Source organism: Ciconia boyciana, chromosome 7 (assembly GCF_034638445.1).
Source record: "Ciconia boyciana chromosome 7, ASM3463844v1, whole genome shotgun sequence".
Classification (NCBI taxonomy): domain Eukaryota; kingdom Metazoa; phylum Chordata; class Aves; order Ciconiiformes; family Ciconiidae; genus Ciconia; species Ciconia boyciana.
In genome coordinates, this window is record NC_132940.1 from 32,344,467 (window position 1) to 32,360,333 (window position 15,867).

Genomic DNA, 15,867 nt, shown 5'->3' on the forward strand with positions numbered 1-15,867 from the left:
CCCTATAGGTTTTATCATCAGTGCTAATTAAGCCAGGTTTCCCTGGATACGTGTATGAAAACAAACTTACGCAGTAGAACAGGATGTCTCTAGCTATAGAGTCTTACAGACAAAAGGCTGGAAGTCTGCTATGGCTTCCTGGGAGATTTTGGGTTGTATTTAGAGGAGATTAGGTTCAGGGTCATTTCCCCTTACTTCCACCCCAAAGTAGAGGGGATCCTGGTTCTAAAAGTTGAGCTGTTGCAGGAAGCATAATTAATCTCTTGTAGCATAGTATATTCTCTCATTGGGTTTAAAAAAAGAATGACTCTGTTTTATCTAGCGATGACAAAGCATGAAAGTAGCTCTGTTGGTTTTGATTTCGGAGCTGTGAGATGGAACTAAGCCCACCAAACCTCCTCAATTCAGATTTAATATTCTCCTTTAAACAAGCTCTTTGTGGAATGAGAGTATCACTAAGTGGTCTCTGTTAGAACTGATGGTATTTCATTACACTTAAAAGGACTTTTGTCAGCATGAAGTGGGCCTGGAACTAGGTCTAATGACATTACTTTGTCAACATGGTACCTTTTTATGCCTTTCTTCAAATGGAGCAAAATAAAACTCCAGGCTACTGTGGCTGCAAGAAAGAAGCTGAAAGTGTGACTGCAGCATGACTGGTGCAATAATGTCCTCCCAAGGGAACCTGGAGCTGAGGACTGTTCTTCTGTGCAGTGCAGGCTTTGAACTGTTGTAACACCCTTCCCTGTCTGTTTTCCAGCAGTGGGGGGAAAAAAAGATAATCAACACACAGAGCTGACTTCCTAGTGTTGTCTTTCTGTGCTTCAGATAGAGGTTTGCTTAGGGGGAGCATATTCCCATCAGATGTTTAAAGCCTGGAAGAGGTGTGATGGCAGGGGAGGGTACCCATGGTGCATTCAACAGCAGCTAGTGCTGCTGAACCTGGAGCTGGAATATCCCAAACAACTCCAAGGAATGGGATGAAACTGAAACAGCTTGGGGTCTTCTGTCCCACGGTTTTCATTAGACTTCCATTAGACTTTGATCCATTGAGAGGCCATAATTATAGCAGCCAAGACAACTTTACCTTGATTAGAGGACAAATCTGACAATTTTCTGGTAATCTGGGGGTCACATCTAACCCAAATTAATGTGATTCTTAGGGATGATGTTTGCTCTCTGACAGGATTCATTTAAGTGGAGTCTCGTTTATACAATTAGTTTATCTATCCATATAGCAGTCTAGACAATCAAAGCGTTTTTCTTTAAGTAGTCTTTCCTGGGTAGCGATTGTAGCAACCTGTCTGGGATTGTGGTATGCTTGCTCAGTTTATATTTTGGAAAACATTTGGCAGCACAGGGGTTTGAATCAGGGAATATATTCAACCAGCAGTGGTCTATCCTTGTCCCTGTGGCACAGGTTAAGGACTTCAGAACAGCAGCAGTGACCTTATGTAGGTGGTGCTTTGGAGTAAGGAGTAACTAATGCAACTGTTGCTTTATTAAAAAAAAAAATAATTTCATCCACTCACAGCTTTAGCAAAACAGTCTTTTGATACTGAAAATTCATATGCTTTGTCTCAGTAGCCTTTGTTTTTTATATGTGACAAAATATAGACTTTGAGCTGATGGAGCACAAAATCCAAGTGCTGTAATAGCAGCTTCCTATGCCTGAATATAGCTTTGTTTTTAAAAACTACAAATTAGTATGCTAGTGCATGCTTAGTGACACTAATTACTTTGCCTTAAAATATCAGTCTGCTGTAAAAAGTCTCGCAGGTATGTGATATTAATACCAATTTCTGTATTGGTCCCAGGTGCTGAACAGTCTGCAGTGGTGGTCATGGTGTTGAATTGTAACCTAAATTTCTAATCTTTGACTTCGATGTCTCACAATGGGCATTGGAAATAGGCAAGCAGGCTATAAGACAGTGGGACTTGGGATTGTTAGAAGTGACAGGAGGTCACTATCCCTCGGAGGCCAGGGAGTGGAAGCACAAAGTGAGAAAGACTTCAAGGAAATGTAAGTGAAGAGCAAAAGCTGCTGTTATCTCTCCTTCCTCCCACCAATTAAGTCCCCCAAAACTGATAACAGTATGTCCATGTTGCAATTAAATATGGGGCCATGGCATGATAGGAGTTGGGGTTAGAGGTATGGAAATAGATACAGTACTGTATTAGGTAGAATTGAAAGGCTTTGGTATATTCAGGGAGAAAAATATATATAAATATATAGTCCCATGAGAGGGACTGAGTTCATCTACTTGGTGGAAATGGCAACTCCTGCGGTCACAGATCTTGTTACCAAGTCACAGCTGAGGCATTTATGATTGTAGTAGCAATTGTAAAGTGTGTGTATGGAAGGGGGAGAGGAGCAGTTGGCTGCAGACCTTCAGTTGTAACTAGCGATGCAGTTAAAGACAAATGCAGATAGATGGCAACCCCCCCTTCTCCTGATTTGAAGGAGTAGATATAGCAGGTACCCATTTCTCACAGAAACTTACTGGGGTAGGTGCCCCTCCAGTCTGACCCCTGAGGCATTTCAAACTGCAATTTCGAGTACAGTGTGAGCTGCCCCAGGGGTCGGTTTGAAGGGCACCTAGCCCCATGCTATCCCTGCAGGAAGACCACAGAGCATGTGAACCTGGTCACTGCCTGTAGAGTTGTCTTCTTGTGGCTTCCCAGCATCCACAATAATTACATCGGGGATACTAAAGAGTATATCTGTATTTCTGTTAATATCTGGTATGGGCCAGTTGTTCATGGATTACTGTTGTCAGGTTCACTTTGCTGCTGTCGTGTCTTGCAGGAGTAAGTACCTGGAATGTGTGTGTGTGTTTTTTAAAGTGTGACTGGGAGGGGGGAAACTCTCATCTGTCCCAAATCAATCTTCTGGTGAGTGCCTCCTAGTTCTAGTGTGGAGTGATTGGTTTAACACCAGTCTTGCTGTTGCCTTGTTCATAGTCCTTATGGTAAGGCAGCTGCTCCATTCCTTTAATCAATTTAGTTGCCTATCTGTATGCATTCTCTAACTCCAGTGTGTCCTCCTGGAGTGTGGAGAACAACTGCATGCACCATCAGGATGTGAATATAGCAAGGCTTTATACAATGGCAGAACTGGTAAATACTCATGCTTTACTGTTTCCCCACTGATCTACCCTCAACACCAAGCCAAGCTTCCAGACATGTTTCAGAAGCAATTTATTTCATAATTCCATTTGTTAGCTACAAGTGCCCTCCAAGGTTGTAGGTTTTAGCATTAAATAAAGCAATTGATTTATAATCTCACAGATTGGGAATAAAGATAAGCAGCAGAGCAACCAGAACCCTTGAGAATGTGTTTACTTTCTAGCAGCTCTCAGTGGTATTTCCATAGGACACTGGTCATTAACTTCTTATGAAAAAGAAAACAGTGACTTGGGAACTAGAGATGTCTCTTCTATTTTCCCTAGAACAAAACAATCAGTTCCTTTCAATTTGATTTTTATAAGTAAATTCTGTTGCACATTTATAAATATTTTTCAAATATCCAGGAGGTTTTTTGTCCCCAAAAGATTCCTTATAAAAATTCAGCTAGTCTTTATTAGTCAGAAAATGTGGAGTTTAAAAGTAGGTTAAAAAAGAAAAGGAACAATTGCTGATTGTTTCTAACATGCGCATCTTTGAGGAGCAAGGACCACTGCTAGTCCAAAAGGGAACTTCACTGGATGTTCAAATGATCTAAAATATGGCTTACCTCCAGCCATGCTTCCTTAAAAGAATGAAAATAATATCTGAACTGGTCTCCCATCTCTAGAGGATGTTGCTTCATGCTAGGACTGAGGTAGGTTTGTAGCACACAGAGACAGTTGGTGCTCCATCTGCCCTCTGAGATGGTGAAAACATTCATTGTCAGTCCCATGTTAAGTCTACTTAAAACAGTGCTACCAAAACACATTGCTCTTATTTTAGCAGGATGTTAATAGCCATTGCACACACATTTTATGTGCTGCTTTGGCTCACTGGTGGCTCTGTGCCTCTCGCCACATGTGAAGTGGGTGCTGTTGTCTAGCTGGTTTATTTCTTGTCTTGATGGCCTTTTTGACAAAAAGGATAAAGTATTTCTTATTACTCTATTGCATGTGATCATTGTGCTAATGACTAACTCACTTTGACTGTAGAAATGTATCGCCTGCAAACCAGAATGTTGTTGTTCTTCAGAGCTGACCCTGTTGTGTCTTTTGACAAAATAAAACTAAGTTCTCTTGCAAATTTTCATATAGATAAGCTTGTGCATAAGCAAGTACTTACATTGAAACAAATACTCAAGCAGTAAGTGACAGGAATACCATTGAGCTAGTTAAATGCAAATAAGCCTTGCTTAATACTAAATGCGTTTAGAAGACTTGTAGGAAAAAGCGTGAAAAAAACTGTTGCTTTGCAAGTGAGCTGTTTGTCCTAATCCTGATTAGTCCAGGGGGAAGCAGAGCTTTGCAAATATTAGGAATAGTTTTATAATAATCCACTTGATTAGCTACTTAGATTGTTCATATTTTTTTTGTAAATAGCTTACTAAAAGCCAACTGGCAGAAAGTGAGAACGCTTGTTTTACCAGGACTGTGCATAGATGATGGAGGCCAAGGTGCAAGTGTGCGTTACGCTTGCTGTGTTGGGTTTGCCTGCCTCTTACAGCCGACAAACATCTGTACAGATGATGGTTTATTTCTCCATCCGTTTTCTCCCTGCAGTGTCTTTGCTGTTTGAAGGTTACAGGTCTGACAATCAATTTCATTGGTTGATGCTTTTTATCAATTTTTTTAATGGTGTGTTAACTTTTATAGATGTATTGAAATACTCATTTGTTACGTCTACAGCATGTCTCTATTAAAAAAAAAAAAAAATTAATGCTAGAGAAGCAAACCCACCCCAGGTGAGAGGTTCTATTCTGTTCTAATAACTTGGCTTTTTACCAGACATTGTAATACATAACTTTTTTTTCTTCAGCAGCAGAAGGCTAAGGGTATAAATTGAATCCAAGTAGATGAATCGCTGCCATCAGTTTAGTTGCACTTTACCTGAATCCACAGGGCAGTGAGCAGGAGCTGAGACAGCGGTTCAATTAAGATTATGGTACAAGTAAATCCATTGTATCATTATAGAGGCTTTCAATTTATAAAATTCTTCCACAGAATAGGGTGAGCTAACAAGACAAGGCAGGCCTGAATGGTGCTTTTGTCCTGTTTGTATAAAAAGTGATTAGACTAGGGTAGATCTGGGGCTGGGGGAGAGCAGTCTAGCTGCTTAGATGACTTCTTTCCCCTCCCATTTTATTTAAATAGATGCATGCTTACTTGCTTCATTCCCCAGCCATAAGCGTGTTCCTTTTCTTTGCCTTTTGGAGGCTCGTGATTTTGCAGGCTTGACCCAACTAGCTTGTTTCTCCTCTAGCAAGCAAGCAGTCGTGAGTGGGACCATCTCCTGCCACTGCTTTGGAGAAGTTTAGGTGCCTGAGTTACAAGGCCAAATTGCAAGCTGTTTCATTGAATTATTTTATACTGTCAAACTGCATATCAACAATCCTTTCTCTTTTTTAGTTTAAAAATAACTTGATGATATCTCCTTTACAGGGATTTAAACTCTGGCATTTAAATTTATCTTCCCTTGAAAGCATTGCAGTGCCTTCAACTTCTCAGCTATGTTGAGGGGTAGAAAACTCTGTTACAGCTATGGGGGCAGCCTAAAGAGCCCTCTCTCTTCTTGTAATTGGTTTAATGCTTTCTAATTGTAGAAAGGTACCTTAAATACCCCTGCTCTCAGGATTTTTCAAGCTATGTGAACGTGAAACCTGATCAGTGTAAACTCAGTTTTCTCTGCTGCCATTCAGAACTTGCTGCCTGGTTCACAAGTGCTGTGGCTTTTAAAAAAAAATCATGATAGGGACAGCAGAGATTGAAATTAATTACTGAGTGGAAGAACCCCAAAAGAGACCTCTCAAAGTGGTAGATTGCTTGCTTAGTGAAGAGATTTGAGGAGAGCTGGTTACTGACTATACCAACCTGGAGACTTGGGGCAAATGCTACCCCCCAAGCCCTTTCTGGGAGGAGTAGCAAACTTTTTGTCTCACTGAAGCTGATGCTCCTGAAAGAAGGTATATGTGCACATTCACCGTGCCCTGCCTGCAGTGACATGGGCTGCAGGCAGGCAGGAGCTCCTTCTAGGAAGCAGGCTTACTTCCCTGGTTACTAAGAGTCTGATAGCTTTCTCTCAAGCCCTTCCAAGCTGCAAAGGTAGCAATGACATTAGCTGTTTATAACCTGCTGCTTGCCTTCGCCTCAGATGTATTTCATGTACAACCTCAGGCTTTTCTTATTTGCAGCTTAACTTTGTTATAAGGTGACTGCTTTTACTTCTGACTTCAATGATATCTATTACAAACTTGCCCTGCAGTACAAGAAAGAAGGTGCCTCAGTTTCTGTGAGCAACCCTAAGTGGAAGTCATAGCGTGCATGGTTTTTACAGTACTGATGATATATGTTTCGACCCTCTGTTACTCAGAGAATTTAGAAGGTGTTTTTCCACGAATACTGGTTTGCTCTGCATCAACACTTAAAGTTCACCAAGCTGCTCTATATAAGGAGCTAAGGGATGCAGCAGAGAAATCACTGGGCAGTCATCCCATAGCATGTTGATTCTAGAGCATACAGCTGAATGTTAAGCACGTTTCCAGGGTGAGCTGTCAGCTTTGACGTTTGGGTACCGCACAATGTAGATGGTGTAGCTGAACTGGAAAACCTCTAGAGCATCTGAACAAAGATCCTGGCTGCAGGATGGAGATTATGCTACCACAAAGAGTCCGTTTCAGTAAATGGAGTTGTGGGTGTGTTTGGAGGGGATTAGAAAATGGTGCCTGAGAGCAAGAACTCCACGCTGTTGGTGTGTGTGCCAGACCTGACCAAGGTGTTCTGAATGGGGTATTTGCTAACTGCAAATTGTGATTCTCAGCTCTGCCATACCAAGATGTTTAGGTGGTAAAATACCCTGCTGGTAAGTACATGTGTTATGTTACACAGTTCTCAACCTATGCTTTTGTTCCTCAGTATTGAGTTCGACCGAGACTGTGACTACTTTGCCATTGCTGGGGTGACAAAGAAGATTAAAGTCTATGAGTATGGTACAGTCATTCAGGATGCAGTGGATATTCACTACCCTGAGAATGAAATGACCTGTAATTCCAAAATCAGGTAGGTGTTGACTTTGCATTTGAACTCGGAGGGCCTTTTCCATTTGCTTGTTTGTGTGCAGTAACTGTTTTGCTTTCTTTATCCATTGTGGGAATAGGAGGGGAAAGGAGGAAAGCAGGAGCTGATGGAGAAGCTTGCTTTGAACTCTGGGTGGGATCAGGTGGCACAAGCACTGTTACTTGTGTATGCCGAGCTCATCCAAGGTAATAGCAGGCCCACATATCTGGAGGAGAAAGGGACGTAGGGTAGTGAACTGCTTTTGCGTTCCTTGCAAATGCTGTTGGATACCTACTCAGTTAAAAAGAGAGTAAAAGCAGAGTAGTAGATATGCTCCAGGTAAAGTCTTAGCTTGTCTCAAGGTAACTTCTGTGCCCAGTTCTTCACAATAGCCACCAATTCCTTCATGCTGTCTTCTCTTCATCAACCAGATCCTTTTCATTCTGCTGAGAGGCTGCTAGTCCTCAGGAAATATGCCTCGTGTACCTTCTGCCTATGGATTTTGTCTGCCTGAAGTACTGTTCTGCTGGGCTTCATAATATCAAGCTCTTGGGAAGAGGCCTTGCTTGATTTTTGCTTCTGTGCTGCTATCACTACTGTCAACCTATTTTTTTATCTTTTTAGATTACTTAAACCAAAGAAATATAGACCACCATGTCAGAACTTCAGTTGAAAGAATCTGGCTAACGTAACTTGAAAATCCTAATTCAAAAATTGTTACAGCTCAAAGTAAATACAGGCAGTCAAACCAATTCAGTATTATAATACAAGTCTCCAGCATCTCTGAACTCATTTGGTTTTATTTGGTACTCTACATTTTAAAAACAGTAAAGCACCCACAAAAGTGTAAGTAATAAATTTATGTAACAGTCCGGTTTCCATGAAAAAAAAATGTTGTACGACAAGCTTAATAATGTTTGCAAGCCTGCTTGATAATGTAAAAGTTACACTTTTTGTAGTTGATAACGTTTCTTAAGATAGATCAATCACTCCTGTATCACTCATGCTGATTGTTCTCAGGAATTGTGTAACACTATTTTACGAAGGAAAAGATGTAAATGCAACTGACCCTAGGACTGGCTTTCAAGATGGGTAAAAACAGTCTGGGAGGGATTTGTATTGATAAGCCATACTGATTATGGAGCTTGTGTTTTGCTGGACTTGTGAAACATTGAGCACTTTTGCCTGAGTCATAGCAGAGTTCATACTGTTCAGCTTCATTATTCTGGGGAGAAGAGCAGAATAATAGGAGAACCATCTAGCAGTTGATTAATACCTTTTGCCTTAATTAGAAGGGGAAAAGCAATGTGTGTTTGGTATTTCTTGGTCTGTCTGAGGCAACTTCCAAACTTGCTACTTCAAATTTGACAGGGATCTACCCTGATGATCCTGCCAGGCATTAGGAAGTTGTTTGTTCTCCCTTTGGCAGCCACCAGTGAGGAGAGCCACAATAATGCCTTCAGTGATGTTACTCTTGTCAGCTTTGTGCTCCAGACAAGATACTGCTTGCATTTAAGATTTCTTCTTTCTCAAGTTTCATGCATATATACATTATATATATATATATATATATGGTGATGCTAAATACATTGTTCTCTGACACTGTGCCTCAGCAGAGGTAGACAGGATCCTCTTTCATTTCCTTGCCCTAGTTTCTCTCATTCCTCTGAAGGAATGCATTTCTTTTCTCCCATTGGCACTTCCACATTATATCAGCCTTCCTTCAGCATGTAGATGCTTTTGCTTTTGACAAATAAAGTTAGGCTGTCAGTCAAATGCATCCTTGCTATATCCATTAGTTGTACTGCCAGTCACTGGTGCTGGGGCTCGCTGGCACAGTGTCGAGCAGCATAATAACTTCTATTCTGAAGTGGTGTAGCTTGAGGGAGAAGTTATATATTAAGGCTGTAATTTCATTATGGAATATTGCAATATGCTGCAAATGTGCCCATATTATAATAAAAAAAATAAACAAGTGGAGCCTGCTTTTTGTAAAGCCTTGGCTTAAAGCTCTTGATCTTAATTTGGGTGGAGGTGCAGCTTCTTTCAGAGGCTTACTTTACCTGCTAGTGCCCTTTCTGGTATCAAAGACAGACTATTTCTGCTGTGGCACATGGGTGGTACCTCTCTTCCCAGCAGAGATGCAGGGGTCTGTGTACAGACGGGATTTGGTGACATGTCTCTTCTGCTGAAGCTGGCGTGTGACACTGGCACAGCTCATAATGTCCCTTCCGTCCTCGGGCGGCACCAGAACTGTCTGTCAGCAGGCACTTTGGCTTTCCAAAGACATGTCATGGGAGGCTCACCCTAAATTGATCCTGGTTAACCTTATTCAGAGTGATGATGCTGGAACATAAATTGTTAGTGGTTATGTGAGTGACTCAGCTTTCGGAGGAGCAGCAGCTCTGATGGGCTTTTATAAAAGCAGACAGGTGACAGCATTTGTGAGGACTCATGTCTGGCCAAGAGCAAGTCTGCTGGCCTGGAGCAGCTGTGGGAAGGGAAGCCCTTGCCTGGGATGGGGCTGGCATCAGCCCAGCCCTGCTCTGCCATGTGCCAGCTGGGCGTCTGCTGAAAGGTTGAGCTTCATGCCAGCAGTAATTGATTATAGGCTTTTCTGGAGCAGAGCCCTGGTACCAGCTGTAGCTGAGTCTTTCTTCCTCTTTTCCAACCCCCTTTTTTTACACCCACCTGCTTCTTACATACATTCTTTTTTCATCTGCTGAGCTTTCTCATCCCTATTTTTAAGAATGGGGAGGAAGTCGGTGTGTCGGGTTTCTGGTAAATGTGCATCGCATCCCCCGGGAACAACAGTGGCATAAGCTTCCAGGAAAAACACAAGATGACACATAAATCCTCATAAAAATCCCATTTACAGATTCATAGCTTCAGTACAAGAAACAAATCCTGGCATTGTGTAGTAGCTATAAACAGCACCCTGTGAGCTAATTATGACTTGCTGTGTCCCTAGCTATGGCAGACAATCTGCAGCTCTCCCCGTGCAGGAGGAGATGGGAAAGGATGAGAAGAGGATGAATGGCTAGCAGCGAGCCACAGCTCTTCTCTGATTTATTCAAGAGGCAGATTTGTTGTTTTGCTATAGGTTGCAGGAGGAGAAAAATAAGGAGGTCTAGCGTTCAGGTAAAAGAAGTTGGCTTTGGGCCTCGTTAATCTACAATAGGTGATGTGCAAGTGTGGTTAGGTAAACATGCTTTTGAAATCCATGTTTAGTATTCTGCATGCTCACCACTGTTTGCAGCATCTGTATGTCAGTGATAGATGTTACCACAAACCTCCAAAATCAGCTGCATCTGTTTAGTCAACTGCAGTAAAAGCAAAGCATCAGTAGGGTTTTTTTAGGAGGCTGCTAGTATTTTATTGTTTTCATTTTTCGGTGTCAATAAATCAAATGCGTGATTGCTATGTTGTAATAGCAGTTCATGGGCCTATTGCTGTCAGTTTTTAAAATGCAGTCAGTTCTCACTATGAAGTTTAAATTAAGCAAAAACTTGCTGTATGGTGTTTTTCATCGTAGAGTCTTTGCTATTTGGAGAGGTATGAACTCTCTTTATCCTGAAAAACCTCATGACTGGTTGTGTTGGATGCCCATATGTCCAATGCAGAAAACGTTTGACACTAAAAAGGTTATAAAGAAATGTACCTTCAACTTTTATTAATTCCGGTTTTCAGAGTAACTGCTTCACTTTGCAAGAAGATTAAGTTTTTCTTTAAAAGTATTTGTCTCTTAACCCTACTAGAGGTTTTCTTTGTATTGATTAGAAAAAAGGGGTTTTTTTAAAACATTCATGATGGTAATGTAATTCTTATGTCTCTGAAATATTTGGTTAGTGTTGTTATTCACGTGGATGTTCCTTGCAGTAATAGAGCACTCCCTTAAAAACATTTCAGTTCTAAAACTACTGGGCATTGGTTGACTCATGGTAATAGACTGGGTCTGAAGCACTTGGCACTCAGAAGCGGGTCAGACCACAGCAGTTTGTGCCTTATTAAAAGCTTTAACTCTGTTTAACTCTCACTGCCAGAGGGGTGGCTGACACTGGGTAACTTGATCCTGGATTTGAGACATTTCAGCTATAAGAATACTGGCTCATGAAAGAAACATCACTGTGACTGACAGCGCTAACGGAGCTGGCCCGCTTTTGTGTCTGAATAAAATGAAGGATGCACATAAATCTTTACAGGGTCAGGATTTCTGTGTGTCCGGATCAGATGCTGAGGTTAGGAGAGTGTTTCAGAGGTTGGTGATTAGCTTTCAACTAGAGTTTCTCCAGGCTAATCTCCTAGGAAGGAAAGCTATCACAACTTATGGCAAGATAAACCTCTAGGGTATAACTGTCGTCCTGTTTCTGGATTAAAAAACAAAGCAAAAACTGAAAAAATATAGCTACTAGTATTTAAAATAAGATGGCCTCGCACAACTCCTTTTAATCCAGCACTGAATTATGCATTATCTCAGCCTTAGGTAGCTATTTTTTGTATCATGTCTCGTAGCTTCCACATTTCAGTTTCTCCCTGGATGTGACTGCAGGCGATCTAAAGGTTGTCTACAAAAGGTTATTTTTATGTACTTGTGGGGTTTTGATGCTTAACCTGTTTGAGGACTGTGTAAGCTGCACTTTTGGTCTGTCTTACCTTAGCGCTTTCCTTTCCCCTTCTCCAGCTTGCTCCCCCATGCATTTTTGAGTCTGTTATTCAATTTGTTACCCATGATAACATCTCAAGGGAACCTAGAAAAGTAGATTTCTTTGAAGTTTCAACAAAGTTGCCTGTGTTGGGCATGGAAGAAGGATCAGTGCTTCCCTTGAGGGGAGCATGGCAGTAGCTTCTCAACCCTTTGTAGGTCCCAGGGAAGCCACATGGAAGAGAAACATCGTAATGTCCCAGCTCCAGGACCACCTTCTTTCAGGTCTGTGTCACCGCAGATGCCAGAGAATACAACCAAAGGACAGTCAGCCCTTGGTAAAAAGCATCCTTTACCTGGAGAGGGAGCTCCCCTCCACCTGATCCAACCCTGAATTGAGCTCTACAAAGGTTACTTTTGAGGATTTAAGTTACAAAGAAGCTCAGGTATTGCGATGTCAAGGAGAAAACTCTAGTTTCAGACTTTGTAAAGAGTTGGGTGGTGATGAGGGGAGAGAATTAAGGCAGAGCTGAACAGAATTGGTTTTGTCTTATTATGATCCTTTAATCATATTCCTTAAAAATGAAAGATTTATGGTGTGTGTGACTTAAAAGGTGTTAATTGAACCACTTAGTGGCTGCAAATCCCAAAACATTTTTCACCTGTCAGTTCCTGTTTTCCCCTCTGTTGATCTACAAATGCTTTCCAGGTGAGTGTTAACCCCTTGTTAACATCATCACACTTCAGTAGGACAGAATGCTTAGCTTGATCTTTGCTGTGCCAGACCTAATGGACATGCTTTTGGGCACAGAAGTCCTTCATTTTTCTCCATCTATATTGATTGATTCTATTAAAATATTACCTCTACCTACAAACCTGATATAAGAAATATCCTTAGATCTATCACATCTCAAGCAGCACTGTTAAACTTTGTCCTTTATATTTTTCTGCCTCCTCAGTAATTTGTAATTTTCATCATCTGTGGTGATTTCTTTTTTGACAAGATACAGTTATGTGATTATCCTATTCACAGTTCAGCTTGCAGTGCCCAGCTCTCTTCTGCTGGTCGGATGTGGATCTCTTGCTCCCCTAGCACGTAGCATCCATCCTCTAACAAGCTAGGGTGGCACCAGCATGTCTGCCTTTCTCTAGGACCCTCTCCACCTGCTGATGCTGCCCAATGTGCTCTCAAAGCTGTCCAGATAGAAGACTGCCTTCTCTAAGATTTGGCCTGGGGCTGTATTCTTCCTGCTTTTGTGTGATGGCTAAACTTACAGATTATATTTTTTCTTAAGCTGCTTGAAGCCCTGACTTGAGTTGGAGATAAGATGGCAGGGGGAACAGGTTTGAACTGATAAATGTCTAGTGCAGTGTCTAGCCCCCTGCCATTAGTTGGAGACTGCTCCCAGCCCAGTGCCTTGCTGTGTTGTAGCTCTAGGGCTCTGAACCACTTTTGCTTCCATCAGTGACTGACTGCTCTGCCTGGAAACAAGACTCCAGATGTCAGACGTGGTTATCTCTGAACTGCTGCAACCATCACCTCAGTCCTGGTGGGCATTGCCTGCCAGCTTCATTTGGTCCTCAGGGAGCCACTTAAGCCTCTCTGAATGAGGCTTGTAGTAAATCATAGACCCGCTTTTCTGCGGGTACCTGAAGGTAGTAGAGCTGGTGTAATGATAGCTCCTTGATGATACATTTGTGGACAGTCTTTGTACTTAAAAGGGTTGAGGACACTAACATTTTCTAATTAATGACATATCGTGGAAGAGGTGAAATCAGGGAAAGCATTGCCTGAGCAGTATCACCTCAACCATCCTCTTAGCAGCTGGTGGTTAAAGATAATGACTTATATTGGGTAAATAAAACTTTTTACGTTTCTGAATGAAAAGTTTTAAAACCAAGGGATGCTGTTGTATGAAGGAAATGTGCAAGTGTGTGAACAGGGTATAGGTAGATAAAGGTGTGCACAGGGAGTAATGTTTGACAGGTTGAAAACAGTGTCGTCTATGTCATCATTCTGTACTGGCCATTCTAAAGAAAGCTCCCAGTGATCTGCTGGGGAAGGTGTGTCCTAAAGGTTTTCTCCAAGCATTATGCAGTGGTGTGAGGCTTGCAGAAAGCTGCTACTGTTGGATGACTCTGTCTCGTTTCTGTAAGTTACAGATTAACTTGTGCAGAGCAAGTCAGAGCTGGAGGTCTTTTGGACCACTCAATGAAGTTTCCTGCTGATGCAAACATCCCTAGCATGTTGTTCCTTTCATGTATTTCTTCAAATTTGTTCTAAAAACCACCTGAGTTTCTTGCTTCCTATTATTTGGCTGCTCCAGAACCTCAAATAAGTTTGTTGATTCCATGCAGCTAAATAGCAGTGAGCTATGATTAGTAGTTGGTGTGCATAGTCCCCCTGTAGTTACAAAACTCACACCCCAGTAAGTGAAGTTTGACCATACTCAGGAGCAGAACACCAGCGCTGCTTTAAGTGTTTATATACTTTAACTATGTTAAAAAGGAAAAGGATTTTTTCCCCTTCTGTGTGTAAATGCTGTATTCCTAAGGAAAACAGGCTGCATGTGTATAGTGGAACCAAGAATTTGCCAAGGTGTAATACTCCTAAATCAGTATCCATGTATCTACATCATATTTCAATGTGTAGCTGTACTGATCAAAGCAGTACTAAAAAGTTACAGAATCACGGACTTCTAGTTTATATTGTTGGTTAAAACTTGGCCCCAAGGCTGCCATAATCTAGTTAACTGTGTCAGAGCTGTTTGACCTGCACGAATTGGGTCTGTCAGTTCAGCTTCTGCTACATGCATCATAGTTGATACCAACTGGCGTGTTTTTGTGCCAGATGGTCCAAAAATTGGTGAACAAGTATTAAAAATTTTCTTTGTCACATTTTTCGGGAGTCAGAGTGGAGGCATAGTGCCAGAACGCCACAAATGTGACTTGGCAGTGTCACTGCTCTTGTTTTGTCTGCTGATGCTCAGAGTTTGTTGGTGGAATTGTCATTTAGTTTTGCATGGCCACTTAATTCAGTTTAAAATATAAACCCATGAGACATATATTGCAGGTCTCAATCAGAAACATCTCCTTAACTTCCCGTAGCAAACAAACCACTGTTTACTTCTGGATAGGAAGGAGAATCTTTCCTTATACAGAAAGCTGCAAATAGTTTCTCAGAAGTAAAACTTTCATTTGCACATAGGTACAGCTTTGAATATTACGTATATGCCAGGGGAGAGGTTGATTTACCATCCATGCAGCTATGTGTTTTACATATATAGCTTCTGTTAGATAAGTAGTTATTTTTATGGTAATAATAGTAGTAGTAGCTATTGGCAAGAGGCTAAGAAGTCAAACCCTGAGCTCTCTGAGAATTTGTGTGGAATTCAAATAGCAAAACAATTGCAGTATTAGAGATGAATACATTTTTAAAAAATCCCAAGCCCTAGCACTTCATCTTGAGGGAGGCAATGTCACTTAAGCCAATAAAGCTTTTTTTTTTTCAACTTGTGGAGGAAGGTTTGTTATGTTTCTGTTGGGTTTTGGTTTTGTCCTTTCCTGAGTGTTTCAGTGGGGTGGCTTGATCAAATGCTGCATGCTTTGCAAAGACACTAATTGCCTGAGGTATTGCAAGAGTGATTTTTGTGTTGAGATATGATTTAATGTAGGACTGACCAGGACTCTCTTTCTTTTTAAGCTGTATCAGCTGGAGTAGTTACCACAAGAACCTGCTAGCCAGCAGTGACTATGAAGGCACAGTCATCCTTTGGGATGGATTCACGGGACAAAGATCCAAGGTCTACCAGGTAACATGCAGTCAGTGAGCAACACTTTCCCACACCATGGACCACATCAGGGGAGCAGTATTCAGTCTGAGATTCTGCTTCTAGTCCAGCAATAGGCTTTTGCATTCCGCAGGGTGACATGGATGCTCCTCATGTTTGGTAAATGTCTCATCTGCACAGCTTTATTGAGCTATAGTCCTCCAAGGGAGGCAGCTCT

General features: G+C 41.5%; 1 protein-coding gene across 4 annotated transcripts in view; it reads left to right on the forward strand.

Moving 5' to 3' along the window:
* COP1 (COP1 E3 ubiquitin ligase) overlaps window positions 1-15,867 on the forward strand; it is a 129,847-nt gene that overhangs the window by 48,641 nt on the left and 65,339 nt on the right. For all 4 annotated transcript variants that reach the window (XR_012043363.1, XM_072867326.1, XM_072867327.1 and 1 more), the window contains 2 exons: window positions 7,077-7,220; window positions 15,563-15,671. Coding sequence is in view for 3 of the 4 variants with exons in the window: in XM_072867326.1 (XP_072723427.1) it covers window positions 7,077-7,220; window positions 15,563-15,671 (253 nt within the window). In the remaining variant the exon portion in view is untranslated. The remainder of the gene's footprint in view (window positions 1-7,076; window positions 7,221-15,562; window positions 15,672-15,867) is intronic.